The following is a 27,282-nucleotide window of genomic DNA, read 5'->3' on the forward strand; positions in this document are numbered from 1 at the left end:
GTTTCTAAAACTGTTTGAATTATATCTGTGAGTAAAACAGAACTCATTTTGCAGCAAACTTCCATACAGGAAGTGAAAAATCTGAAAACGATGCTCTGTTCCAGGGCCTGCCTATTCAATTGCCTAATATTTATCGATATGCATGCACTTCATACGCCTTCCACTAGATGTCAACAGGCAGTGGAAGGTGGAATGGGGTGTCTAGCTTGATCTGAGGCCGAACAAGAGCTTTTGGAGTGACAGGTCTGGAAATGTCTTTGTCTTCTCTGGCGAGCGAAGTACGTCGACATTGGCTTCTGAAAAGCGTTCGGTATACACGGCGGATATCTCCGGCTCTGATTTTATTTGATACATGTGATAATAACATCATAAAGTAGTTTTTTTCAATCGAGTTTTATCAGTTTATTCAACGTTTATTGGGACTTTTGGAATTTTCCGTTCTTTGCGTCAAGAGAAGATGGGCATGTTCGCGCCACATGGCTAGCTAAGGTTGCTAATTCGACAGGAGAAAAGGACATTCTAAAACCAAACAACGATCTATTCTGGACCAAGGACTCCTTGTACACGATTCTGATGGAAGTTCAGCAAAAGTAAGAACAATTTAGAATGTTATTTCGTATTTCTGTGGAAAATGTTATTTCTATTCTCCGCCGTTTTGGCGGGCGCTGTCTCGCAATAACGCAAGCTGTTTGTTATGGTAAAGTTATTTTTAAAAATCTAACACGGCGGTTGCATTAAGAACCAGTGTATCTTTCATTTGCTGTACAACATGTATTTTTTAGTAAAGTTTATGATGAGTTCTTTGGTCAGATTAGGTGAGTGTCCAAAATAGCTCCTGACATTCTGGGGAAATGTTGCTACATTTTCACAATGTATAACCACGGTTTGCAGCTCTAAATATGCACATTTTCGAACAAAACATAAGTGTATTGTATAACCTGATGTTATAAGACTGTCATCTGATGAAGTTGTTCAAGGTTAGTGATTAATTTGATATCTTTTGCTGGTTTTTGCGAATGCTATCTATGCGGTGAATAAATGCGGTTGTGTGTTTGGATATTGTGTTTTCGCTATAAAACACTTAAAAAATCGGAAATATTGGCTGGATTCACAAGATGTTTATCTTTCATTTGCTGTACACCATGTATTTTTCATAAATGTTTTATGATGAGTATTTAGGTATTTCACGTTGCTCTCTGTAATTATTCTGGCTGCTTTGGTGATATTTTTGATGGTAGCTGCAATGTAAAACTATGATTTATACCTCAAATATGCACATTTTCGAACAAAACATAAATTTATTGTATAACATGTTATAAGACTGTCATCTGATGAAGTTGTTTCTTGGTTAGTGACTAATTATATCTCTATTTGGTCGGTTTTGTGATAGCTACCTATGCGGTAGAAACATGGTGAAAATATGCGGTTGAGTCTTTGGCTATTGTGGTTAGCTAATAGAAATACATATTGTGTTTTCGCTGTAAAACATTTAAAAAATCGGAAATGATGGCCTGATTCACAAGATGTTTATCTTTCATTTGCTGTATTGGACTTGTGATTTCATGATATTTATATGCTATTATTTACTTGTGGCGCTATGCTAGGCTATGCTAGTCAGCTTTTACTGATGAGGATGCTCCCGGATCCGGGATGGGTGTTAAGTAAAGGTTAAACTCCGTTTGACAATTCCTGACATTTTAATCCTAGTAAAAATCCCTGTTTTAGGTCAGTTAGGATCCCCACTTTATTTTAAGAATGTGAAATGTCCAAATAATAGCAGGGAGAAATCTTTATTTCCGCTTTTATTTCTTTAATCACATTCCCAGTGGGTCAGAAGTTTACATACACTCAATTAGTATTTGGTAGCATTGCCTTTAAATTGTTTAACTTGGGTCAAACGTTTCGAGTAGCCTCCCACAGGCTTCCCACAATAAGTTGTATGAATTTTGGCCCATTCCTCCTGACAGAGCTGGTGTAACTGAGTCAGGTTTGTAAGCCTCCTTGCTCGCACACGCTTTTTCAGTTCTGCACACAATTTTTTATATAGGATTGAGGTCAGGGTTTTGATGGCCACTCCAATACCTTGACTTTGTTGTCCTTATACAATACATTGTCCATTTGGAAGACCCATTTGCGACCAAGCTTTAACTTCCTGACTGATGTCTTGCTTCAATATATCCACATCATTTTCCTCCCTCATGATGTAATCTATTTTGTGAAGTGCACCAGTCCCTCCTGCAGCAAAGCACCCCCACAACATGATGCTGCCACCCCCGTGCTTCACGGTTGGGATGGTGTTCTTCGGCTAGCAAGCCTCCCCCTTTTTCCTCCAAACATAACAATGTTCATTATGGCCAAACAGCTCTATTTTTGTTTCATCAGACCAGAGGACATTTCTCCAAAAAGTACGATCTTTGTCCCCATGTGCAGTTGCAAACCGTAGTCTGGCTTTTTTATGGCGGATTTGGAGCAGTGGCTTCTGCCTTGCTGAGCGGCCTTTCAGCTTATGTTGATATAGGACTCGTTTTACTGTGAATATAGATATTTTTGTACTTGTTTCCTCCATCATATTCACAAGGTCCTTTGCTGTTGTTCTGGGATTGATTTGCACATTTCGCACCAAAGAATGTTCATCTCTAGGACACAGAACGCGTCTCCTTCCTGAGCGGTATGACGGCTGCGTGGTCCCATGGTGTTTATACTTGCGTATTATTATTTGTACAGATGAACGTGGTACCATCAGGCATTTGGAAATTGCTCCCAAGGATGAACCAGACTTGCGGAGGTCTACAATTTTTTGGGGGAGGTCTTGGCTGATTTCTTTTGATTAAATAAAAATATTTATTTTGATGAAATCACAAGTGAAATATACCAAAATACAGCTTAGCTTGTTGTTAATCCACCTATCGTGTCAGATTTTGAAAATATGCTTTACAGTGAAAGCAATCCAAGCGTTTGTGAGTTTATCGATCACTATACAAAACATTACGAACAGCTAGCAGCAATGTAGACTGGTCACGAAAGCCAGAAAAGCAATAAAATTAATCGCTTTCCTTTGATGATCTTCGGATGTTTGCACTCACGAGACTCCCAGTTACACAATAAATGTTCCTTTTGTTCGATAAATATTATTTTTATATCCAAAAACCTCCATTTGGTTGGTGCGTTATGTTCAGAAATCAACATGCTCGAGCAGTCATGAAGGGCAGACGAAAATTCCAAATAGTATCTGTAAAGTTCGTAGAAACATGTCAAACGATTTTTATAATCAATCCTCAGGTAGTTTTTAACGAAAATAATCAATAATATTTCAACCGAACGGTAAACTATTCAATAACAGAGATAAAGAAAATGTTGAGCTACAACTTTCACGCGCATGAACTAATGGAAGGACATCCATCTATCCACTGATGCGTTTTGATAAATCTCGCTCATTTTTCAGAATAAAAGCTTGAAACTATGTCTAAAGACTGTTCACACCCTGGGGAAGCCATGGAATCTGGTTGATATCCCTTTAAATGGAGGAAAGGCAGGCAATGGAACAGGGATTTTTCAAAATAAGACACTTCCGGGTTGGATTTCCTCAGGTTTTCGCCTGCAAAATCAGTTCTGTTATACTCACAGACAATATTGTGACATTTTTTTAAACTTTAGTGTTTTCTATCCTAATCTGTCAATTATATGCATATTCTAGCATCTGGGTCTGAGAAATAGGCAGCTTACATTGGGAACGTTATTTTTTCCAAACATAAAAATTCTGCCCCCTAGCTTCAAGAGGTTAACCCACTGCTCCTAGGCCGTCATTGTAAATAAGAATTTGTTCTTAACTGACTTACCTACTTAAATAAAATAAAAAACACTTCCTCAAATACTTTAATTGTGCTTATGTACTCCTTGTAAAAATGTCAGCGCCTAGCAATGTATTTGAGATGTGAGACAGGATTTGTGTTTTACTTTTCTTTATGCACCTCTATAGAACAACTTGTCAGATGCAGGTGCATTATAGACTGATGTATTTTTGTCTGACATTACATGTCATGATGAACCTTAAACTCAGACCTCAGAGCCCAACCCCCCCCCCCACCCCCCCCCCCCCCACCCCAGAAAACTATTTTCAAATGTGTATTATGTACTTGTTATTCTCTGAAAATAATCTAATGTTCTAACACTTCACACGGATTTTTCGCGCATTTCTGTGCAAATTATTTTTTGGGGGGCCCTCACCAGTTTGTATCCCTGAACAATGCAGAATTCACTTGAGATTGTTAGTTCATTTCTATTTTATTTGTTTTACATTTGTTTTTTCTCTGACTCTTTTAGAACAAATGAGTGTCGTTTCCAATTACCAAACCTTATCCTGACCTCTGTTAGCACGATGGCAGACATTTTAAGATTAAGATGGCCATAAGAAACATTATTTCTATTTGGAAGGATATTATTTCATTTAGAAAGATCTGAGAATAGTTAATAAGCATTAAGTGCCACAATTCAGAATACTGTTCCCTTTGTCTGTTTTAGCTAAGTGAGGTGAGCCCCCCCCCCCCCCCCATAAACTCTGCCACCGATGCGGAAAGAGATCATAGGGTTAACACTGAGCCATAATGCATGCATGACCACCTAAAAAAATGACTCAATGTGTCACGGCCGTGAAATGAAGAGGACCAAGGTGCAGCGTGGTGAGCGTACATTTTCTTTTATTAATAAAAATGACGCCGAACAAAACAATAAACACTACAAAAACAAACCGTGAAGCTAAAGGCTAAGTGCCCTAAACAAAGTCAACTTCCCACCAACACAGGTGGGGAAAAAGGGCAGCCTAAGTATGGTTCTCAATCAGAGACAACGATAGACAGCTGTCCCTGATTGAGAACCCTACCCGGCCAAAACATAGAACATAGAATACCCACCCCAACTCACGCCCTGACCAAACCAAAATAGAGACATAAAAAGGATCTCTAAGGTCAGGGTGTGACACAATGAGCACAAGTATGTGATTTATGTGCTGGTATAGAGGCTCTCACTCATTAACCGGTTGTTTGCCTCTAATACAAATCTCACTTCATTCTGCATTGTGAATTGATGGAACTCTAACACAGAACGAGATGATCTTCAAGCGGCTGCACCTGGGGACAGTGTCCTATGGGACGGACACCATGGACGAGATCCAGAGCCATATAGTGCAGTCATATGCACAGGTGATCATACTCGACTAGGGTCACATTCTTAGTATTGTCCTAAATGGTTCACTGAATTTGAGTAGCCTCAGTAAACATGTGCAAACATCACTTGTCAATTATATGAATTAGCAGGAGAAAGATTAGCTATTGATCTCTTTGCTTCATTAACTTTCCAAGATCAGGAGAGATCATGGCTCACGACTTCTCATAAAGAGTCATTGAGTTAAACCTCTCTCTCCGCTACTTCTCCTCTTGGCCTTTTTCATTGTTCATTCATGCTCAGTACTTAAGCGTTACACCGACATACTTTCAAAGCCAGCATTTCCTCTAGGTGGTTGAGGTTGATCTGTAGCTGAAGTCGTGAAAGAATTGTATTGTTCACATTCAGGCAGGCCCCCTAACAGCTGTGCTGAGGATGGAACCATCTGCCTGTACTCTGTTTTAGCCCGGCTAATGAAAGATGAATATTTTTAGCACACTACTCAACAGCAGCTAACGCTTCAGCCCCAATGATTTGTAGTGCTGGTGTGTTTCATGCTCCTTTTATTACAGAGATGACGGAGCGTGACAGAGATCGATTGTAAACGCTACATTAAAATCTATCATAACCTCATTATAGGTCCCTGTATGACATGGTTTGAGAGGAACAAAGGGCATATAGATGGATATCAATGTGTGAAATTGTAGGCATCTGTAAACATGATGTAATTCATAGGAATACATACATTTCAATATCACGTGCAGAGCTATGGTGATGCCATTGTTACGTTGAATGTACAGTATAGAGCGCACGTGTGTACAGATCTGCCAACTCAGGGGAAGTAATCTATTAAATGCAGAATTCAAGGTAGACATATAAGAATATATATAGAGGTTTAAACCTCAAAGGAGACCAAGCATTTACCCACCTCGGTGTAAGGGATTAAAACGGAGACATTGAGATAACGTAGCAGTGAAGGGTCGTCTGAAAGGAGGGTGAGATGAAGCATGAAGTTAAGGGCAGCTGGCAATAGGAGGAGCTCTCATAACTTGCCTGGCTACCACTCCCATTTTTCATAGTGAAGTGAGCGCTCTGTTGTAGGCTTGCTGAAGGGTTGTCATTTAGAATTTTTATAGGAGTCTCTCTCTCTTCAGCGCCAACAATGGTTAATAAGGCGATATCACCCGCTCCAGTGGAGCACATCAACCCTGTCAAACCTAGCTGGCACAGTGGACTGTCCGTGCGACGCCACTGAGCTGAATCAATGGGCGTTGTCAGGGCGGAGAAGATGCAAAAGCCCCCAAACCAGATATGACACAGTAAAGATGATGATACAGCGGTTCCCTGCCGCTCTGTCATTTAGTTTACAACCGTGTCAAGTGAATTGTGCAATGAGCCGAGTGAGGGTTTAATCACCTGGTAGCTACTTCACTGCTTAGTGGGGGAGGGAGACGGAGTGCTGGTGTTGTACTGTAACACCTCAGTTATGCCATTGTCAGGATTTTCTCAGGCTAGTGAGAGTTGGCAGGGTGATTGCAGCCTATGAAAGTCGCTGCAATACCTGTCCACTGTATCAATGGTCTTATTTCAAACATAGTCAGCAGGACACAACATTTTGGAACGTTCAGATGGGCATGTTTGTTCAACATAGCATATTTCGCTCGTCCGACGTAGAACAAGGACTCATGTCAACTCTAGTCATGGCATTTCCATCTACAATGTTCGAGAATGTTTGGCAACTGAATGTGGTCCAGTGCTATGTGGCATTCCCTACAGGGAATATCTGTTTTTCGTTTCATCATAGTCCACTCCCTGTATGCAGAATCATAAAGGCGGTTTACTTTTCTCCACACAGAGCACCCAGACCCAGCAGTCCAACGGCAGCAACAGTAGCACCAGCTCCACCCCGTCCAGGAAGTGAGCCGCAGCCCCCGCCCCCAAGGTCCGCAAGAGCGGCAGCAGCCATATCCACGGGGCAGTGAAGGCCGTCGCGCTGTGCCACAACGTCACACACGTCTATGAGTCCTGCGCCAGAGATTGAGTCCACTGCCGCCGAGGCCGACCAGGACTTCAGTGATGACAAGGTCAGCTCTGAACTCCACAGAGATGTATTCATAAGGCACACTGTAGCGAAAGGCTTTGCAAGTTCAGGTAGTCCCTCCCTGTTTCAGTCTGTTTTATTCAGTTTTGTGACTACTGAATTACGACCCTGGCTTCTCTCTGATGTTTCCGCCTTCGACACTAAATTACCTTTGTAGTTTGTCATAACCTGGGCCTCATGGAATGGCCATTAACTCAGAGATCATAAAGTTGTCTGAGGTTAAGCTATTTTAATCAGTGGCGTTTGTGTCCTTTGGAGTTTATAGCTTTAATTGTAGGAAGAATCTGGACTGATAACAACCCCAACGGCAGTCCCGTGGCATTACCTTCCTCTGCCTGTCTGTGTAATCCTAAAGTAGGACCATTTATGACTGTCAGGTGTTGCGTACCCCATTATTTACTGCCCGTTCTGATGGGAATACGGCCGCTGTCATTAGAGAATTCCAAGAAAGTCCTAGATGAATATCGAATACACACAGGGAACAAGGAGAGGCTGCTGGATGAGGAGGAGTCTTCGTCATATAACGTTGTCATAAATATTCAATACATATCAAAGGACCGCTAATACCCCTCATATAGTACAGTGTTCAGGGCCATTGGAGTGTTTTTCACCCATGGCACAATGATTTTGTGAAGCCTTTGTGGAACTTACCTTGGCTTGCACTAGGCTCGAGCCCAGCCCAGACTAGAAGTCAAAATTAAGATAAAAAGGTAACAAAAGATGTCAATCTCGGTTTCCCTTTTTGTTTGCTCTGGAATTGCCTGCCTGCTCGTCCATCCTGTCCCACCTTGATGTGTATATTTATTTCCCTTTACACTTGGAGCTATCTCCCTCTATTGTCTGGCACTGCTTGGATTGATCAATATTACATTTCTCTGAGAGACGATAAGAGGGGTATGTGGTTGTTCAGTCCCCCCACCACCCCTATCTGTCTCCCTCTCTCGTTTCTGCTCCATCTCTCCCTCACATGTCTCTCTCACTCTCTCTCTCATTCACTATTTGTCCTCCCCACTGTCTTTTATATCGGATAGCAAAAGTGGACCACAATGGGAGTACCAGGCGAAGGAAGAATTTGTTTGGCTCGTTGAGGATTATCACTTGCGCAAATAAGTCCCTGATTGACCCTTTTCAATAGGTGACCAAATAAAACTGCAAAGATGGACGTTTATCTATGGAGTCAGTCAGCATGTATGAATGTTTTACATGCATGCGTAGTTTTAATGTGATAATTACAATTTACTGCTACACGTTATCTTGAATGTTGACCACCCTAAATCAACAAGTGCTTTTAAAATCCTAGTTTTGATTGGTAATGACATAGTGGGAAGAATTGACCTATTACAGATCCATTTTCATCATGAAATGCTTAGCTGCTGTTCATTTCATTTTGATGTACATGATCACTAGAACGTTGGGAATGGTATTCAAATGATTGATTGGGTAGTTTACGTCTGCCATTGTCGTTGTTGGGATCGGCTAAACTTTCAACATTGAGATATTAAATAAATGATGAAGACAAAGCCTTGAATAGAAAGAGTTTGTAAAAAAGCCAGAGGGCTTTGGAATGTGTTTGATGGAGGAGAGGAGAGCGATGTGTTGATATAGGGAAGACGGATGGATATCTGTGGGTCAGGAGGTGAGGGGTGAGGTCAGTTCCCTTTAAGGGAGTAATCAAGGCTGTTATCTGGTTACCTTCTTTCCTGTGGAGCCATAAACTGTAAGGAAGAGGAGTGTCTTAAGTAGGATGCATATCAACTATTTTTAAATAAATTTACATTTGATGTCGTCTTATTCTGGAATGGGATTCTAGAATGGACGAAAGGGTAGAGGGGTCACGAGGAATTAGCGAGGAAGTAGCATTGTGGTACCAAACCTAAAATGAACTTTCATTTTTTATATATGGTATGATGTTATGGAGAATCATGGGGAAAAGGAGACCAGTGAATCGTTAGACTCGGTGGAGAGATACTATCGCCGTGTAGTGGGATTTATTGGAAGGAGTCTTTTCAATTCAGTTAAAATGGGTATGCAGGAGGATGAAATGTTTTGAAGAGGTATTTAAATGGTTTCCGAAGGACAGGGGAAAAAGGGCGAGGGAACATTTTAATCGTGACGATAGCCCTGAATATTAAAAATCCCTAATGAAGAATGATCAACTTCATTAGGAATTAAATAGAAGGGGGGTTTCAGCATAAAATTCATGAGAAACACCATTCTCTATCCAAATTGTACCATTACTTTAGGAGATTATTATTATTTCTGTAGGGAGTTATAAAGAGTTGTAATTCTAAATAGTTTATTTTTGATTTCACTTTCTTTCTTTTTTTTATCACGTGTTTGAAAGGGGTAAATTACCAGTTCCCTGAGGTACTGGTCGTTGGGGTACTTATACAGTGGTACTGTGTTCAGGCTGCATTTAGAATGGGAAATATGTTAATAACAGATAACAGTAACTTCAAATGGACTGTGAAATATGTATTGCTATCTTCATGATTTGGTAACCATCCTAGAGGTCATCAATAGAATAAGGGATGGACTCATTTAGAAAATTGTTTTTTTTAACAGTAACATTATGTTATGTTTTTTTGATATTTGTCTTAGAGTGTCACGATCGTGTGGAGGAGAGACAGACCAAGACGCAGCATGTGGAAAATAAGCCATCTTCTTTTATTATTGAAGAAGGCAAAACGAAACAAAACACTTACAAACTACCAAAACAATAAACGACCGTGAAGCTAATAAACGTAGTGCACACACACAGGCTACAAACGTTCAGACATAGACAATTCCCCACAACAAACTAAAGCCTATGGCTACCCTAAATATGGCTCCCAATCAGAGACAACAGAAACCAGCTGTCTCTAATTGGGAACCCATTCAGGCAACCATAGACTTTCCTAGACAACTACACACATAGATACTGCTAGACAACTATACTAAACATAAACCCAACTACTCTAAATAAACCCCCTAAACCTACAATCACCCTGGACACTACAAAACCCACATAAATACCCATGTCACACCCTGACCTAACTAAAATAATAAAGAAAACAAAGAATACTAAGGCCAGGGCGTGACATAGCCCCCCCCTTAAGGTGCGAACTCCGGGCGCACCAGCACAAAGTCTAGGGGAGGGTCTGGGTGGGCATCTGACCACGGTGGTGGCTCAGGCTCAGGGCGAGGTCCCCACCCCACCATAGTCAATCCCAGCTTATATCTCCCCCTACAAATGACCACCCTCATATTACCCCCACTTAATCTTTTGGGTAACATCGACACAAGGGGCAGCACCGGGATAGAGGAATAGCTCAGGATAGAGAGGTAGCTCAGGATAGAGGGGCAACTCCGGACTGAAAGGCAGCTCCGGACAGAGAGACAGCTCTGGACTGAGGGGCAGTTCTGAATAAATAGCCGCTCTGGGCTGAGGGACAGCTCATGACTGGCTGACGGCTCTGGACGCTCATGGCTGGCTGACGGCTCTGGACGCTCATGGCTGGCTGACGGCTCTGGACGCTCATGGCTGGCTGACGGCTCAGGACGCTCATGGCTGGCTGACGGCTCAGGACGCTCATGGCTGGCTGACGGCTCTGGCAGATCCTGGCTGGTTGGCGGCTCTGGCAGATCCTGTCTGGTTGGCGGCCCTGGCAGATCCTGTCTGGTTGGCGGCCCTGGCAGATCCTGTCTGGTTGGCGGCTCTGGCAGATCCTGTCTGGTTGGCGGCTCTGGCAGATCCTGACTGACAAATGGCTCTAGCGGCTCCTGACTGACTAACGGCTCTGACGGCTCGGGACAGACGGGCGGCTCTAATGGCTCGGGACAGACGGATGGCTCAGACGGCGCTGGGGAGACGGATGGCTCAGATGGCGCTGGGGAGACGGATGGCTCAGATGGCGCTGAGGAGACGGATGGCTCAGATGGCGCTGCGGAGACGGATGGCTCAGATGGCGCTGCGGAGACGGATGGCTCAGACTGATCCTGTCTGGCGGAAGGCTTTGGCTGCTCCTGTCTGGCGGAAGGCTCTGTAGGCTCATGGCAGACGGGCAGTTCATGCGGCGCTTGGCAGACGGACAGTTCAGGCGCCGTTGGGCAGATGGCAGACTCTGGCCGGCTGAGACGCACTGTAGGCCTGATGCGTGGTGCCGGAACTGGAGGTACCGGGCTAAGGACACGCACCTTCAGGCTAGTGCGGGGAACAACAACAGGGCACACTGAGTTCTCAAGGCGCACTATATGCCTGGTGCGTGGTACCGGACTGAGGGCACGCACCTCAGGACGAGTGCGGGGAGAAATAACAGTGTGTACAGGACTCAGGAGACGCACAGGTGGCTTAGTGCGTGGTGCCGGAACTGGAGGCACTGGGCTGGAGACACGCACCATAGGGAGAGTGCGTGGAGGAGGAACAGGGCTCTGAAAACGCACTGGAAGCCTGGTGCGTGGTGTAGGCACTGGTAGTACTAGGCTGGGGCGAGGAGGTGGCGCCGGAAATACCGGACCGTGCAGGCGTACTGGCTCTCTTGAGCACCGAGCCTGCCCAACCTTACCTGGTTGAATGCTCCCCGTCGCCCGACCAGTGCGGGGAGGTGGAATAACCCGCACCGGTCTATGTAGGCGAACCGGGGACACCATGCGTAAGGCTGGTGCCATGTAAGCCGGCCCAAGGAGACGTACTGGTGGCCAGATATGTAGGGCCGGCTTCATGACATTTGGCTCAATGCCCAATCTAGCCCTACCAGTGCGGGGAGGTGGAATAACCCGCACTGGGCTATGCACCCGTACAGGAGACACCGTGCGCTCTACTGCGTAACACGGCGTCTGCCCGTACTCCCGCTCTCCACGGTTAGCCTGGGAAGTGGGCGCAGGTCTCCTACCTGCCCTTGGCCCACTACCTCTTAGCCCCCCCAAGAAATTTTTGGGTAGTACTCACGGGCTTTTCAGGCTTCCAGCCACGTCTCCTTGCTGCCTCCTCATATCTCCGCCTCTCTGCCTTCGCTGCCTCCAGCTCAGCTTTAGGGCGGCGATATTCTCCTGGTTGAGCCCATGGTCCCTTTCCATCCAATATTTCCTCCCATGTCCATGAGTCCTGGTTACTTTGCCGCTGTTGTTGGTTCCGTTCATGCTGCTTGATCCAATGTTGGTGGGGAATACTGTCACGATCGTGTGGAGGAGAGACGGACCAAGACGCAGCATGTGGAAAATAAGCCATCTTCTTTTATTATTGAAGAAGGCAAAACGAAACAAAACACTTTCAAACTACCAAAACAATAAACGACCGTGAAGCTAATAAACGTAGTGCACACACACACAGGCTACAAACGTTCAGACATAGACAATTCCCCACAACAAACTAAAGCCTATGGCTACCCTAAATATGGCTCCCAATCAGAGACAACAGAAACCAGCTGTCTCTAATTGGGAACCCATTCAGGCAACCATAGACTTTCCTAGACAACTACACACAACATAGACACTGCTAGACAACTATACTAAACATAAACGAAACTACTCTAAATAAACCCCCTAAACCTACAATCACCCTGGACACTACAAAACCCACATAAATACCCATGTCACACCCTGACCTAACTAAAATAATAAAGAAAACAAAGAATACTAAGGCCAGGGCGTGACATAGAGATGGTATAAGAAAAGGTTAATGTCATAATTCGACATATAGTCAATGTTTGTCTAGTTTCCTGAAACAGAAATGTAATGAACTTAACTGTTGTTCTGATCTGTGTTTTTTTTTAGGTTATCATGGAAGGTGACGTCAGATCGTGTTTCAATGCATGGTAGAAATAATTTGACCATAGACCGTGTGTATCAACTTCAAAACCCTCTCTAACCGACTGAAGAAAAAGCGACAAAGGCGTGCTATGATAGACAATGACTTTTATCACTCCTATCTGAGTCCAAGCCATAAAACAGGGCCGGAGTGCTGAGTGAGCGTGGAGAGAGAGAGAGAACAAGTTCAGGTGAGAGAGTCGCGTACTTGGGGGAAACGGAAGTATCTAATTGGATATTCAAATCGGGACATTCTCAAGGGCCATGAAATGTGACAGGCAAAAGTTACATGAGCCGTTGGGAAAATAAACTGTAAACGATATCTGAAGAAAACACGCTAGAATGATAAGTGACGGGTGATGGAAGGGGGGGTGGGGGTGGAATACGCCCTGCTAACTATTTAAACCAAATGCTTTGAGATACTGATTTTTCTTTACCAGACCACTCATGGCAGGAAAACAGGGACAAAGGGGAGCTGTAATGAGAAGAGTTATGACTGGAGGATAGCTTGGGACTAATATGAACATTTTCTTTATTTTACCCTGTATTCAGAGTTTTTCTGTTAGATCGCAACAATGAGTGTTGCTGAGTTATTAAACATGTACTTTGTTTCTCTTTTCTTTTCAAGTCAATATATTTTTAGGTTTCGTGGAACATGAGGGTGTTCATTGTTCCAGAGGAGGGAATGATGTATATTGAATATTTGATTTCAGAAGGTGTTAATATGTTTGTAAATGTAGAAAATGCATTAGGGGTATCATTCCATTCCCAGAGACTGAATATTGTTGCAGGAGATGGCTCATAGGAGAGCAGCTAACTGTTCACAATATGGGGATTTAATTGTACGTTACACATATACAGATAATGGTGAAAGTAGAAGAAATAGCGTTGTCATTCCAGACACTATTGTCAACTTTCAGTAATGAGTTTGTCACAGAAGGCATAACACCTGAAAGAATAGCAACCGATCCCTGTATACAGGAGGCCACATCGCCAGAAGGGAAATTTTCTGTGATGATAGCATCACATCTCTGTAACGGGTGACGCTCTCCTCATCCTCAGATGAGGTGAGGAGAGAAGGATCCTCAGACCAAAACGCAGCTTCAGGGAAATAAGCCATCTTTATTTAACAACGATGAAGATGGCAACACGAAACGAAACAAACACTTGCAAAACTACAAAATAACAAAACGACGTTGACGAGACCTGAACATAAACTTACATAACTAAACATAAACTTACGTACAGGTAACAGACGACATCGAAACGAAAACGAAACAAACAAACGCTACAGTCCCATGTGGTACGAACATAACATACGGACACAGGAGACAATCACCCACAAACAAACAGTGAGAATGCCCTACCTAAATATGACTCTTAATTAGAGGCAAACGCAAACCACCTGCCTCTAATCAAGAGCCATACCAGGCAAACCAAAACCAACATAGAAACAGATAACATAGAATGCCCACCCAACCTCACGTCCTGACCAACTAACACACAAAAACTAACATAAATAGGTCAGGAACGTGACAGTACCCCCCCCACAAGGTGCGAACTCCGGACGCACCAGCGCAAAGTCTAGGGGAGGGTCTGGGTGGGCATCTAACCACGGTGGTGGTTCAGGCTCGGGGCGCGGTTCCCACCCCACCATAATCCATCCTAACTTCCTCCCTCCAAGAATGTCCACCCTCTTTTGACCCCCACAAAATTCCCTTAACAACATATCTAATAGGGACAACACCGGGACAGAGAGATAAATCAAGAAAGAGGGATAGATAAGAATATAGAGATAGATGAAGATAGAGAGGGAGATTAGGATAGAGGGGCAACTCCGGACTGAAAGGCAGCTCCGGACAGAGAGACAGCTCTGGACTGATGGGCAGTTCTGGGTATCCAGCCTTTTCAGGCTGAAGGACAGCTCATGGCTGACTGACGAATCTCGATGCTCATGGCTGGCTGACGGCTCTCGACGCTCATGGCAGGCTGACGGCTCTCGACGCTCATGGCAGGCTGACGGCTCTCGACGCTCATGGCAGACTGACGGCTCTCGACGCTCATGGCAGGCTGACGGCTCTCGACGCTCATGGCAGGCTGACGGCTCTCGACGCTCATGGCGCTCTGACGGCTCTGGCTGCTCATGGCGCTCTGACGGCTCTGGCTGCTCATGGCGCTCTGACGGCTCTGGCTGCTCATGGCGCTCTGACGGCTCTGGCTGCTCATGGCGCTCTGACGGCTCTGACTGCTCATGGCTCGCTGGCGGCTCTGGCAGATCCTGTCTGGTTGGCGGCTCTGGCAGATCCTGTCTGGTTGGCGGCTCTGGCAGATCCTGTCTGGTTGGCGGCTCTGGCAGATCCTGTCTGGTTGGCGGCTCTGGCAGATCCTGTCTGGTTGGCGGCTCTGGCAGATCCTGTCTGGTTGGCGGCTCTAGCGGCTCCTGTCTGGCTGATGGCTCTAGCGGCTCCTGTCTGGCTGACGGCTCTGTAGGCTCATGGCAGACGGGCGGCTTTGCAGGCTCATGGCAGACGGGCGGCTTTGCAGGCTCCTGGCAGACGGATGGCTCAGACGGCGCTGGGGAGACGGATGGCTCAGATGGCGCTGGGGAGACGGATGGCTCAGATGGCGCTGGGGAGACGGATGGCTCAGATGGCGCTGGGGAGACGGATGGCTCAGATGGCGCTGGGGAGACGGATGGCTCTGGCCGGATATGGCGCACTGTAGACCTGGTGCGTGGTGCCAGAACTGGAGGCACCGTGCTAATGACAAGCACCTTCCTACTAGTGCGGGGAGCAGGGACAGGGCACACTGTATTCTCAAAGCCTACTCTATCCCTGATGCGTGGTACCGGCACTGGTGACGCCGGGCTGAGGACAAGCACATCAGGATTAGTAGGGGGAGAATATACAGTGTGTACAGGGCTCTGGAGACGCACTGGTAGCTTAGTGCGTGGGGCCGGAACTGGAGGCACCGGGCTAGATACACGCACTACAGGGAGAGTGCGTGGAGGAGGAACAGGGCTCAGGATACGCACTGGTAGCCTAGTGCGTAGTGTAGACACTGTAGGTACTAGGCTGGGGCGGGGAGGTGGTGCCGGAAATACCGGACCGTGGAGGCGTACTGGCACTCTTGAGCATTGAGCTTGCCCAACCTTACCTGGTTGAATACTCCCGGTTGCCCGACCAGTGCGGGGAGGTGGAATAACCCGCACCGGGCTATGTAGGCGAACCGGGGAAACCATGCGTAAGGCAGGTGCCATGTATGCCGGCCCGAGGAGACGCACTGGAGACCAGACGCGTTGAGCCGGCCTCATGACACCTGGCTCAATACTCAATCTAGCCCTACCAGTGCGGGGAGGTGGAATAACCCGCACTGGGCTATGCACTCGTACAGGAGACACCGTGCGCTCTACTGCGTAACACGGCGCCTGCCCGTACTCCCGCTCTCCACGGTAAGCCTGGGAAGTGGGCGCAGGTCTCCTACCTGCCCTTGGCCCACTATCTCCTAGCCCCCCCCCAAGAAATTTTTGGGAATTACTTACGGGCTTTTTCGGCTTCCGTGCCAGACGCGTTCCCTCATAGCTCCGGTTCCTCTCCCCGGTAGCCTCTGCTCTCCTCAGTGCCTCCACCTGTTCCCATGGCTTTTCGGGCTTCCAGCCACGTCTCCTTGCTGCCTCCTCAAACCACCGTTCCTGGGCTTTAGCTGCCTCCCTCTCTTCCTGAGAACGGCGATTTTCTCCTGCCTTAGCCCAGGGACCTTCTCCATTCATTATCTGTTCCCATGTCCAGAAATCCTTGTTTTTCTCCTGTCCTTTTCTCCGTTTATTTTTCCCTTGCCGCTTGGTCTTAGCTTGGTGGGTGATTCTGTAACGGGTGACGCTCTCCTCATCCTCAGATGAGGTGAGGAGAGAAGGATCCTCAGACCAAAACGCAGCTTCAGGGAAATAAGCCATCTTTATTTAACAACGATGAAGATGGCAACACGAAACGAAACAAACACTTGCAAAACTACAAAATAACAAAACGACGTTGACGAGACCTGAACATAAACTTACATAACTAAACATAAACTTACGTACAGGTAACAGACGACATCGAAACGAAAACGAAACAAACAAACGCTACAGTCCCATGTGGTACGAACATAACATACGGACACAGGAGACAATCACCCACAAACAAACAGTGAGAATGCCCTACCTAAATATGACTCTTAATTAGAGGCAAACGCAAACCACCTGCCTCTAATCAAGAGCCATACCAGGCAAACCAGAACCAACATAGAAACAGATAACATAGAATGCCCACCCAACCTCACGTCCTGACCAACTAACACACAAAAACTAACATAAATAGGTCAGGAACGTGACAATCTCTTGCAGAGTGTGATTAAGAAACATGTGGCTCAGAGTTTTGGACGGTTGGATACTCTTCCAACGCCACTAATCTCTCCCCCATTTCTGACAGATAGTAAACACTTGACATACCTCCCAGTAGATTGGGACCAAACCACGGTAAATGGAAAGTGTCAGAAGGTGGCTGCTTGTCAACCTTTGGGGACCCAAAGTCTACACTGTAACAAAGGTGTTTACAAACGGGTGGGGGGGTAGATCGGCCTTGGGATGAGAGATGTGTACCTAACTTGAGCACAGGGATGTATGATCCTGACTCTAATGATCCTGACTGTGTGCGTGTGCACGTACACACGTTCTTGCCACACGTGCGCCAAATCGATTATGATTCACAGATGTGTATGAAGTAAATATAGCCAGCCTAGCACGGTCCTCAAAGCAATCCGTTCCTATTTGTAGGTCAGGAGTGTACAGTAATATCAACCTTTTGAGTGAGCAAATAAAAAATAAGGACGTGGAGAATTGAGTCGTGTAGCTGAACACTCACTTGGTGGGAGGGAAAAGACAAATAGAAATACACTCCTCTGTTTGTGTATGAACTGTGTCCAGACTCCAGAGATAAGGCACTTAGACCATTGTATACATAGTATTTGTAAGGCAACGAACTATCAATATTACGACAGTGGATGATGATTCAGGATTTTGGGTTATATCCAGTAAAGTGATGACAATAGTGTACTAAACACCCTTTTGAAGCTGCGGTTGAGTGTATGCCCTATTATTATTGGGGGGAAGGGACACGCACGGTAGCACACACACAGCCACAAAGATCCCCATTTCATTATGATAAACTTGTTAGTTCAGATATATGCAGAAATCGCTCCGCCATTTCCTAGTTGCAAAAATTATAATAGTTTGCCTAATTTCAGTTCATGTGACACAAAACAAGCAATGTATAGTGCAGAGAATCAATATACCATCTAAACTGCTGTGCAATATTGTTTCAATAACCAAAAATATTGTATTTTCAGCTGTTTTGAAGCTTGTGTACAAAACTGAAAGGGAAAAAAAAAACAAGATCGGGAAGCATAGAAATGGCACACATAGAACAGATCTACCACTTCTTAAACTAGCTTTCATTGAGAATGACCGATTCATAACGGGTCACTCAAAACATTACATATTGCAGCTTTAAGTAGAGGCCAGTTTTAGCGCATGCCTTTCTGTTTCAATTATTGACCATGCTTTTTGACCACAAGTGATACTTAGGGTCATTTTATATAGATTATTGGACAAACAAATCATCAAAATGTGCATATTTTTCTGCTTATCTAGCATCGTAATGATCCTGCATAACACATTTGACAAATTGCATTAGTGTACTTCCTGACATGAGTTTCGCCCTTGGAAACTGTCTATATATGTTATTGGTAGGTATATTATTTTAGATATATTACAGTAGGTATATTATATTGGTGTTGGTCCCTTCACCATATGTCGTAATCTAAAGCATAGCCTATGACTTCAGGATTATTCACCATTCTGCTCCTTCTATTGTGTAATAATTGGCCACTGAGTTATAGTTAGCCTCATAGTGACAGAAGGACTAACAACCTCTTTCTGTGTCTCATTGTATTCCCTCTCAGCTGTGAATGATACTTAACAATGAACCAGTTACTTTCATGTGTTTTGATTTGATTCAGGGCGATCAGGAAGTTGACCCTGTGAGCATACACAGAGCCCCTAACCTTGACCTGCGAATCCTCTATGTGGACCCATAGCCAGCCCCCAATGAGAGGAGCAGAGGGCTTGGGTCTGTGTAGTAGTGCGGGTGTGTTCCTGAGCTTACTGTGTGTGCGTTGCTCCTCTTTAGGTGGCACCGGTGCGGTGGACTGAGAGCGTAGGCCTGACTGTTGACTAGGGACCTGAACTCCCTGCTGCTGAAGACCCCAGCAGGACAGATCCTAACCTACTACATCCTGCAGACCTTCACCTCCGAGAGCAAGAGGATGGTCATCATCGTCAGGGTAGGGACTTAGTTTTGATGACCATGTGTTAGTCAGACCTGGGTTTAAATACTATTTGAAATATTAAAAAAATACTTAAGCTGTGCTTGATTGAGCTATCCTGTTGCAATGGAACCAATAAGTCAGAAAAGTGCAAACCCCATCTAGGCAAGTTAACACAAACATTCAACTCATTTGAAGGATTTAAAGTAGTATTTGAATTCAGGTCTGTTGTTAGCACTAAAAATGTTTTTTATATGGTTAAACATCTATAATTTTTTTCATACTTTGCTCTAGGAGGAGACCACAGGTGACATCACATTTTTATTAAGGGCACTGATGTTGCCATGACGAGTATCGTGCAGTACAATGAGTGGCTGGAGGAGGAGGTAAGGCTTCCATCCAGGCTGTATTATATGAAAAAATTAATCTAAAACATGCAGGCTGATTACCTCAATTGTTAACCAGGACATTCATTCAACACAAGATCAACAGGCACACCCATGACTGGGTGTACAGTTACTGTATGTTCATAATTGTATTGGCAGTATTGAGTCATTTATGACCAGAGGCTGTTTTCGATTTAATTAGTGACCTACATGAATTGCATTACAGTGTCTGCCTCCCAAATTGTGCCCTTTTTTTTAAATTTAATGTACTATTTCTGACCAAGGCTGTGGTTTAATATAAATCAGTTCACTATATAGGGAACAAGGTGCCATTTGGGACGCTTCCAGTATGTCATATTCCTAACAATAGTGTTAATGATGTTCCATTGACTGTAATATCCCGTAGACTGTCCAAGCAGTGGTGCTATATGGGTACCATGTCAATAAGCAATCAGCGTGTCAGTTTCAGCTCATTGGCGTTTCATATAAAAAAATAAACCGCCGTCTGTGGATTTTGTGTCCTCTGAATTTAGCCCCGCGGTGGCTTTATTCCCCATTGATTTCTGTTGGTCTTGGTCTTCTCACGAAACATGTCTGTAGCCTCCGAACGGTTTGGCCTATAAACTATCATGACCCCACTATGGAAAGGCGAGACTCATGTCGGTGGTTTTGCTCTACGACCCCCACAAGCGTCACGGGACTCGTATGAAGTCGTACTGCCGCTCTGCCAACTTCTGTCTGTTGCGTCCGAACTGTATGAGCTACGGACTAATATATTTTTGTATTTTTTATTTTACCAGGTAAGTTGTCTGAACATTCTCATTTACAGCAACAACCTGGGGAATAGTTACAGGGGAGATGATTAGGTGGCCATGATGGAATGAGGACCAGATTGGGAATTTAGCCAAGACACAGGAATAACACCCTCACTCGTCCAATAAGTGCCATGGCACCTTTAGTGACTACAGAGAGTCGGGACACCCGTTTAACGTCCCATCCGAAAGACGACACCCTACACAGGGAAATGTTCCCAAACACTGCCCTGGGGCATTGGGATATTGTTTTAGACCAGAAGAAAGAGTGCCTTCCATAGGGCGGCGCACAATTGGCCCAGCGTCGTCAGGGTTTGGCCGGGGTAGGCCGTCATTGTAAATAAGAATTTGTTCTTAACTGACTTGCCTAGTTAAATAAAGGTTCAATAAAATGTAAATAAATACTGTCCCTCCAAAACCACTTCCAGCAGCATCTGGTCACCCATCCAGGGACCGACCCTGCTTAGACAAGCCAGCAGTGGGATGCAGGGTGGTATGACTCCTTTATGTAAAGGTGAGTCTCTCACGAACATGCCGGTTGTTTTGCTCTAGGATGCCCACAAGCATCACAAGACTCGCCTGAAGGTAGCCCGGTACCCGTATTTGGTAGCATTGCCTTTAAATTGTTTAACTTGGGTCAAACGTTACCCAAGTTCCACAAGCTTCCCACAATACATTGGGTGAATTTTGGCATATTATTCCTGACAAAGCTGGTGTAACTGAGTCAGGTTTGTAGGCCTCCTTGCTCGCACACGCTTTTTCAGTTCTTCCCACACCATTTCTATAGGATTGAGATCAGGGCTTTGTGATGGCCACTCCAATGCCTTGACTTTGTGGGCAACAACCTAAAATGGCGGCGGAAGAAATGGCAGCAGTTTTACGGGCGCCCAACCAATTGTGCTATTATGTGTTTTTTTTGTACATAATGTTTCTGCAACAATATCTTACGGCAGGAAAGAGCTTCTGGATATCAGGACAGCGATCACTCACCTCGGATTAGACAAAGATTTTTTTCAACAACAAGCAAGACTCCCATGACATTCTCCAAACACCTGGCAGGGCAGACATCCCAGTTTTTTCGCAAGAGGAAGCGACGCAGGTACAGAGGACGAAGAGCCGGATGCCTCGCCAGGACCCGCAGAAGGCAAGTAGGAAAGCTGCCGTTACCGTCAATATTACTCGCCAACGTGCAATCATTGGACAATAAATTAGGTGAGGTACGATCATGAATATCCTACCAACGGGACATCAAACTGTAATATTTTATGTTTCACGGAATCGTGGCTGAATGACGACATGGATATTCAGCTAGCGGGATATACGCTGCACCGGCAGGATAGAACAGCACACTCCGGTAAGACGAGGGGAGGCGGTCTGTGCATATTTGTAAACAATAGCTGGCGCACGAAATCTAAGGAAGTCTCTAGATTTTGCTCGCCTGAAGTAGAGTATATTGTGATAAATTGTAGGCCACACTACTTGCCTAGAGAGTTCTCAGCTATACTTTTCGTGGCTGTTTATTTTACCACCACAAACAGATGCTGGCACTAAGACCGCACTCAGTCAGCTGTATAAGCAAACAGGAAACCACTCAACCAGAGGCAGCGCTACTAGTGGCCAGAGACTTTAATGCAGGGAAACTTAAGTCAGTTCTACCAAATCTCTATCAACATGTTAAATGTGCAACCAGAGGGGAAAAAAATATACATCACCTGTACTCCACACACAGAGACGCGTACCAAGCTCTCCCTCACCCTCCATTTGGTAAATCCGACTACAACTCTATCCTCCTGATTCCTGCTTACAAGCTCAAATTAAAGCAGGGAGCATCAGTGACTCGGTCAATAAAAAAGTGGTCAGATGAAGCAGATGCTAAACTACAGGACTGTTTTGCTATCACAGACTGGAACACGTTCCGGGATTCTTCCGATGACATTGAAGAATACACCACATCAGTCACTGGCTTTATCAATAAGTGCATCGAGGACGTCGTCCCCAAAGTGACTGTACGTACATGCCCCAACCAGAAGCCATGGATTACAGGCAACATTCGCACTGAGCTAAAGGGTAGAGCTGCCGCTTTCAAGGTGCGGGACTCGGAAGCTAACAAGAACTTCCGCTATGCCCTGCGACGAACCATCACAGGCATAGCGTCAGTACAGGGCTAAGATTGAAACATACTACACCGGCTCCGACGCTCGTCGGATGTGGCAGGTCTTGCAAACTATTACAGACTACAAAGGGAAGCACAGCCACGAGCTGCCCAGTGAGAGCCTACCAGACGAGCTAAATCACTTCTATGCTCGCTTTGAGGCAAGTAACACTGAGGCATGTATGAGAGTATTAGCTGTTCCGGACGACTGTGTGATCACGCTCTCCGTAGCCGACGTGAGCAAGACATTTAAACAGGTCAACATGCACAAGGCTGCGGGGCCAGACGGATTACCAGGACGTGTGCTCCGGGCATGTGAATACCAGCTGGCAGGTGTCTTCACTGACATTTTCAACCTCTCCCTGTCTGAGTCTGTAATACCAACATGTTTCAAGCTGACCTCCATAGTCCCTGTGCCCAAGAAAACAAAGGCAACCTGCCTAAATGACTACAGACCCGTAGCACTCACGTCCGTAGCCATGAAGTGCTTTGAAACGCTGGTAATGGCTCACATCAACACCATTATCCCATAAACCCTAGACCCATTCCAATTTGCATACCGCCCAAACAGATCCACAGATGATGCAATCTCTATTGCACTCCACACTGCCCTTTCCCACCTGGACAAAAGGAACACCTATGTGAGAATGCTATTCATTGACTACAGCTCAGCGTTCAACACCATAGTACCCTCAAAGCTCATCACTAAGCTAAGGACCCTGGGACTAAACACCTCCCTGCAACTGGATCCTGGACTTCCTGACGGGCCGCCCCCAGGTGGTGAGGGTCGGTAGCAACACATCTCCCACGCTGATCCTCAACACTGGAGCTCCCCAGGGGTGCGTGCTCAGTCCCCTGCTGTACTCCCTGTTCACCCACGACTGCATGGCCAGGCACGACTCCAACACCATTACGTTTGCAGAAGACACAACAGTGGTAGGCCTGATCACCGACAACGACGAGACAGCCTATAGGGAGGAGGTCAGAGACCTGGCCGGGTGGTGCCAGAATAACAACCTATCCCTCAACGTAACCAAGACTAAGGAGATGATTGTGGACTACAGGAAAAGGAGCACCGAGCATGCCCCCATTCTCATCGACGGGGCTGTAGTGGAACAGATTGAGAGCTTCAAGTTCCTTGGTGTTCAAATCAACAACAAACTAGAATGGTCCAAACACACCAAGACAGTCGTATAGAGGGCACGACAAAACCTATTCCCCCTCAGGAAACTAAAAAGATGTGGCATGGTTCCTGAGATCCTCAAAAGGTTCTACAGCTGCAACATCGAAAGCATCCTGGCCCGTTGCATCACTGCCTGGTATGGCAATTGCTTGGCCTCTGACCGCAAGGCACTTCAGAGGGTAGTGTGTACGGCCCAGTACATCACTGGGGCAAAGCTATCTGCCATCCAGGACCTCTACACCAGGCGGTGTCAGAGGAAGGCCCTAAAAATGTTCAAAGACCCCAGCCACCCCAGTCATAGACTGTTCTCTCAACTACCGCATGGCAAGCGGTACCGGAGGGCCAAGTCTAGGACAAAAAGGCTTCTCAACAGTTTTTACCCCCAAGCCATAAGACTCCTGAATAGGTAATCAAATGATTACCTGGACTATTTGCGTTGTGTGCTCCCCCAACCCCTCTTTTACGCTGCTGCTACTCTCTGTCTTATATGCATAGTCACTTTAACTATACATTCATGTACATACTTCCTCAATTGCCCTGACCAACCAGTGCTCCCGCACATTGGCTAACCGGGCTATCTGCATTGTGTCCCACCACCTGCCGACCCCTCTTTTTACGCTACTGCTATTCTATGTTCATCAAATATATATTAAGATGGTTTGGAATGAGTTGGACTGCAGAGTGAAGGAAAAGCAGCCAACAAGTGTTCAGCATATGTGGGAACTCCTAGACTGTTGGAAAAGCATTCCTCATAAAGCTGGTTGAGAGAATGCCAAGAGTGTGCAAAGCTGTTATCAAGGCAAAGGGTGGCTACTTTGAAGAATCTAAAATATATTTTGATTAGTTTAACCCTATTTTGGTTACTACATGATTCCATGTGTGTTTTTTCATAGTTTTAATGTAAGGTGAAAGAAAAAACATTGAATGAATAGGTCCAAACCTTTGACTGGTACTGTATATTATTTTGATGCCTAAAGGGCTCTTAAAATGCAAAGTCAAATATCTAAATGATCCTTTGTATGACCATCTTAAAACAATTCAATATGTTAGCGTAATAGAATCCCCACCCAGGCTTAGACTAGAGGATTAATGTCCTGCTGATTTCAAAATAACCTACAAACCCAATGCGCTGCCTACTTTCCCTCGTTCCACTTATTTCCTCTCCTCTCCTGCACTATACTCTCTCTTCCCATGGCTATTTATTTATCTCAGATTTCTTCCTTTGACTATCTATTTGTACCTCCCTACCTCTCTTGAATTATCACTTCCTTTCTCGTCTCTCCTCCCTCACTGATGGTCTCTCTTTCGCTCTCTGTGTTGGTGTAGAACGGGTACAACCAGGCCAAGCTGAGTATGCATGACCGGGCTCTGAAGGTGTCAGCGGTGGTAGAAAGTCTGGAGAGAGAGATGGAGCTTCTGCGTTTGACTGGGGTTGAGGACCAACTACAGGCCAATGTCCGGACAATCCTGGAGCTCCTCAGCAATGCTGGAATCAAGGTGTGAGACCACACTATCCTTCTGTGTTTTACTACAACCGTGAACGTACTGTTCATGTTGGCTGCATTTATATTGTGCTGTTGTTTCCATGTACAGTATAATGTTAGCTGTGAAAAAGAGGCACTCCATAGAATTTGACTGGTCCTTGTATAATATGAAATACTGCAAGATGGTCCTGTTAATGCCATTGCGGATACTCTGTCACTGATTCCATGTCATGGTTTTGTTTTCTGTTCAGATATGGATGCTTACTGGGGACAAGCTGGAGACAGCTACTTGTATCGCTAAAAGCTCCCATTTGGTGTCCAGAAGTGAAGATTGGTACGCTTCTCTTTCTTTTTAATGTTAAAATAATAATCTGTCACTTTATGAGTGTTTTAAAGGAATGAGGAAATGGTCTTGTATCTGTCCCATCCACTAATTGTGTTGCCGGGCTCTCGAGCAGGTCTCCAACGGTGGAGAGGCCCATCTGGAGCTCAATGCCTTCAGAAGGAAACACGACTGTGCTCTGGTCATCTCTAGAGACCCCTTGGCGGTACTACAACACAACACACTTCTCTCAAGATGGTACTGTAGATGCAGCCAAAAATATTCTGGTGTCAAAACTAAAACCTGTTGAGTCCAAAACCACAAAAAGAGCAACAAAGCACATCATCAATTATGATTTTATAAGCAAAACAAACTCCATTTTATCACCATTGATCTGAAGAGATGGTACAGTAAGTTATATGTGAATGTGCTTGTGGGTCCGGATGTGTTTGCTTTTTCCAAATCCATATGTTTCTCTTCCCACAGGTGTGTCTGCGGGACTATGAGCATGAGTTTGTGGAGCTGGCGTGTCAGTGTCCAGCGGAAGTCTGCTGTCGCTGCTCCAATTACTCAGAAAGCCCAGATCGTCCACCTGCTCAAGCAGCACACAGCCAACAGAACCTGTTCCATAGGTGAGCCCCTGTGCCATAGGTGGAAAGGGGCTCACCTATGGCCGAGGTTCTGTAACAACTAACCACTCTCATCCTTTGTATGAGATACGGAACTGCTACAATGATCTGTGTACAGTGAATGCCAAATTATAAAATAGATTGTAGAAAATGCCTACCAGTAATATACCTGTATCTCACTATTGACTACTTTGTTTTGAAAATGAAGAAACTAGAACCGGTAATAAGAAGGTACACCCCTATTATGTCCACAATCAAAGAGCGTCAAACCCTGTGTCTTCAGACTTACTGTAATCCTAATAGGTGGACTCTGTCTGGTGTGTCAATGAACATGCATTGAATAACAGACTTTCAGTGAGCATTGAAGGGGCAGCCGCCTGGCGGGTAGGGACGTTTGGCCAGTAACTGAAAGGTTGCTTGATCGAATCCCTGTGCTGACAATGTAAAAATATGTTGTTGTGCCCTAGAGCAAGGTAGTTAACCCACTGTTCCCTGGGCGCTGATGACGTGGATGTCGATTAAGGCAGCCTCCCGCACCTCTCTGATTCAGAGGGGTTGGGTTAAATGCGGATGGCACATTTCAGTTGAATGCATTCAGTTGTACAACTGACTAGGTATCCCTGTCACGCCCTGACCTTAGAGATCCTTTTTATGTCTGTATTTTGGGTTGGTCAGGGCGTGAGTTGGGATGGGTGTTCTATGTTGTGTATTTCTTTGTGTTTGGCCCAGGTGTGGTTCTCAATCAGAGGCAGCTGTCTATCGTTGTCTCTGATTGAGAACCATACTTAGGTATCCCTTTTTTCCACCTGTGTTGGTGGGAAGGTGACTTTGTTTAGGGCACATAGCCTTTGAGCTTCACGGTTTGCTTTTTTGTAGTGTTTATTGTTTTGTTCGGCGTCATTTTGATTAAAA

General features: G+C 45.3%; 1 protein-coding gene and 1 pseudogene across 1 annotated transcript; both read left to right on the top strand.

Annotated features, from left to right (window-relative positions):
* The first annotated feature begins 7,175 nt into the window (after positions 1-7,175).
* Positions 7,176-21,752, top strand: LOC129830610 (probable phospholipid-transporting ATPase IIB; annotated as a pseudogene).
* Positions 21,753-25,111: 3,359 nt separating this feature from the next.
* Positions 25,112-26,180, top strand: LOC129831465 (probable phospholipid-transporting ATPase IIB). Its single transcript, XM_055894870.1, has 3 exons — positions 25,112-25,432; positions 25,671-25,753; positions 25,878-26,180. Exons 1-3 carry the CDS (start codon positions 25,289-25,291, stop codon positions 26,137-26,139), a joined length of 489 nt encoding a protein of 162 aa, XP_055750845.1. The 5' UTR covers positions 25,112-25,288; the 3' UTR covers positions 26,140-26,180.
* Positions 26,181-27,282: the final 1,102 nt, after the last annotated feature.

The sequence above is a fragment of the Salvelinus fontinalis genome, chromosome 32, assembly GCF_029448725.1.
Source record: "Salvelinus fontinalis isolate EN_2023a chromosome 32, ASM2944872v1, whole genome shotgun sequence".
Taxonomy (NCBI): Eukaryota; Metazoa; Chordata; class Actinopteri; order Salmoniformes; family Salmonidae; genus Salvelinus; species Salvelinus fontinalis.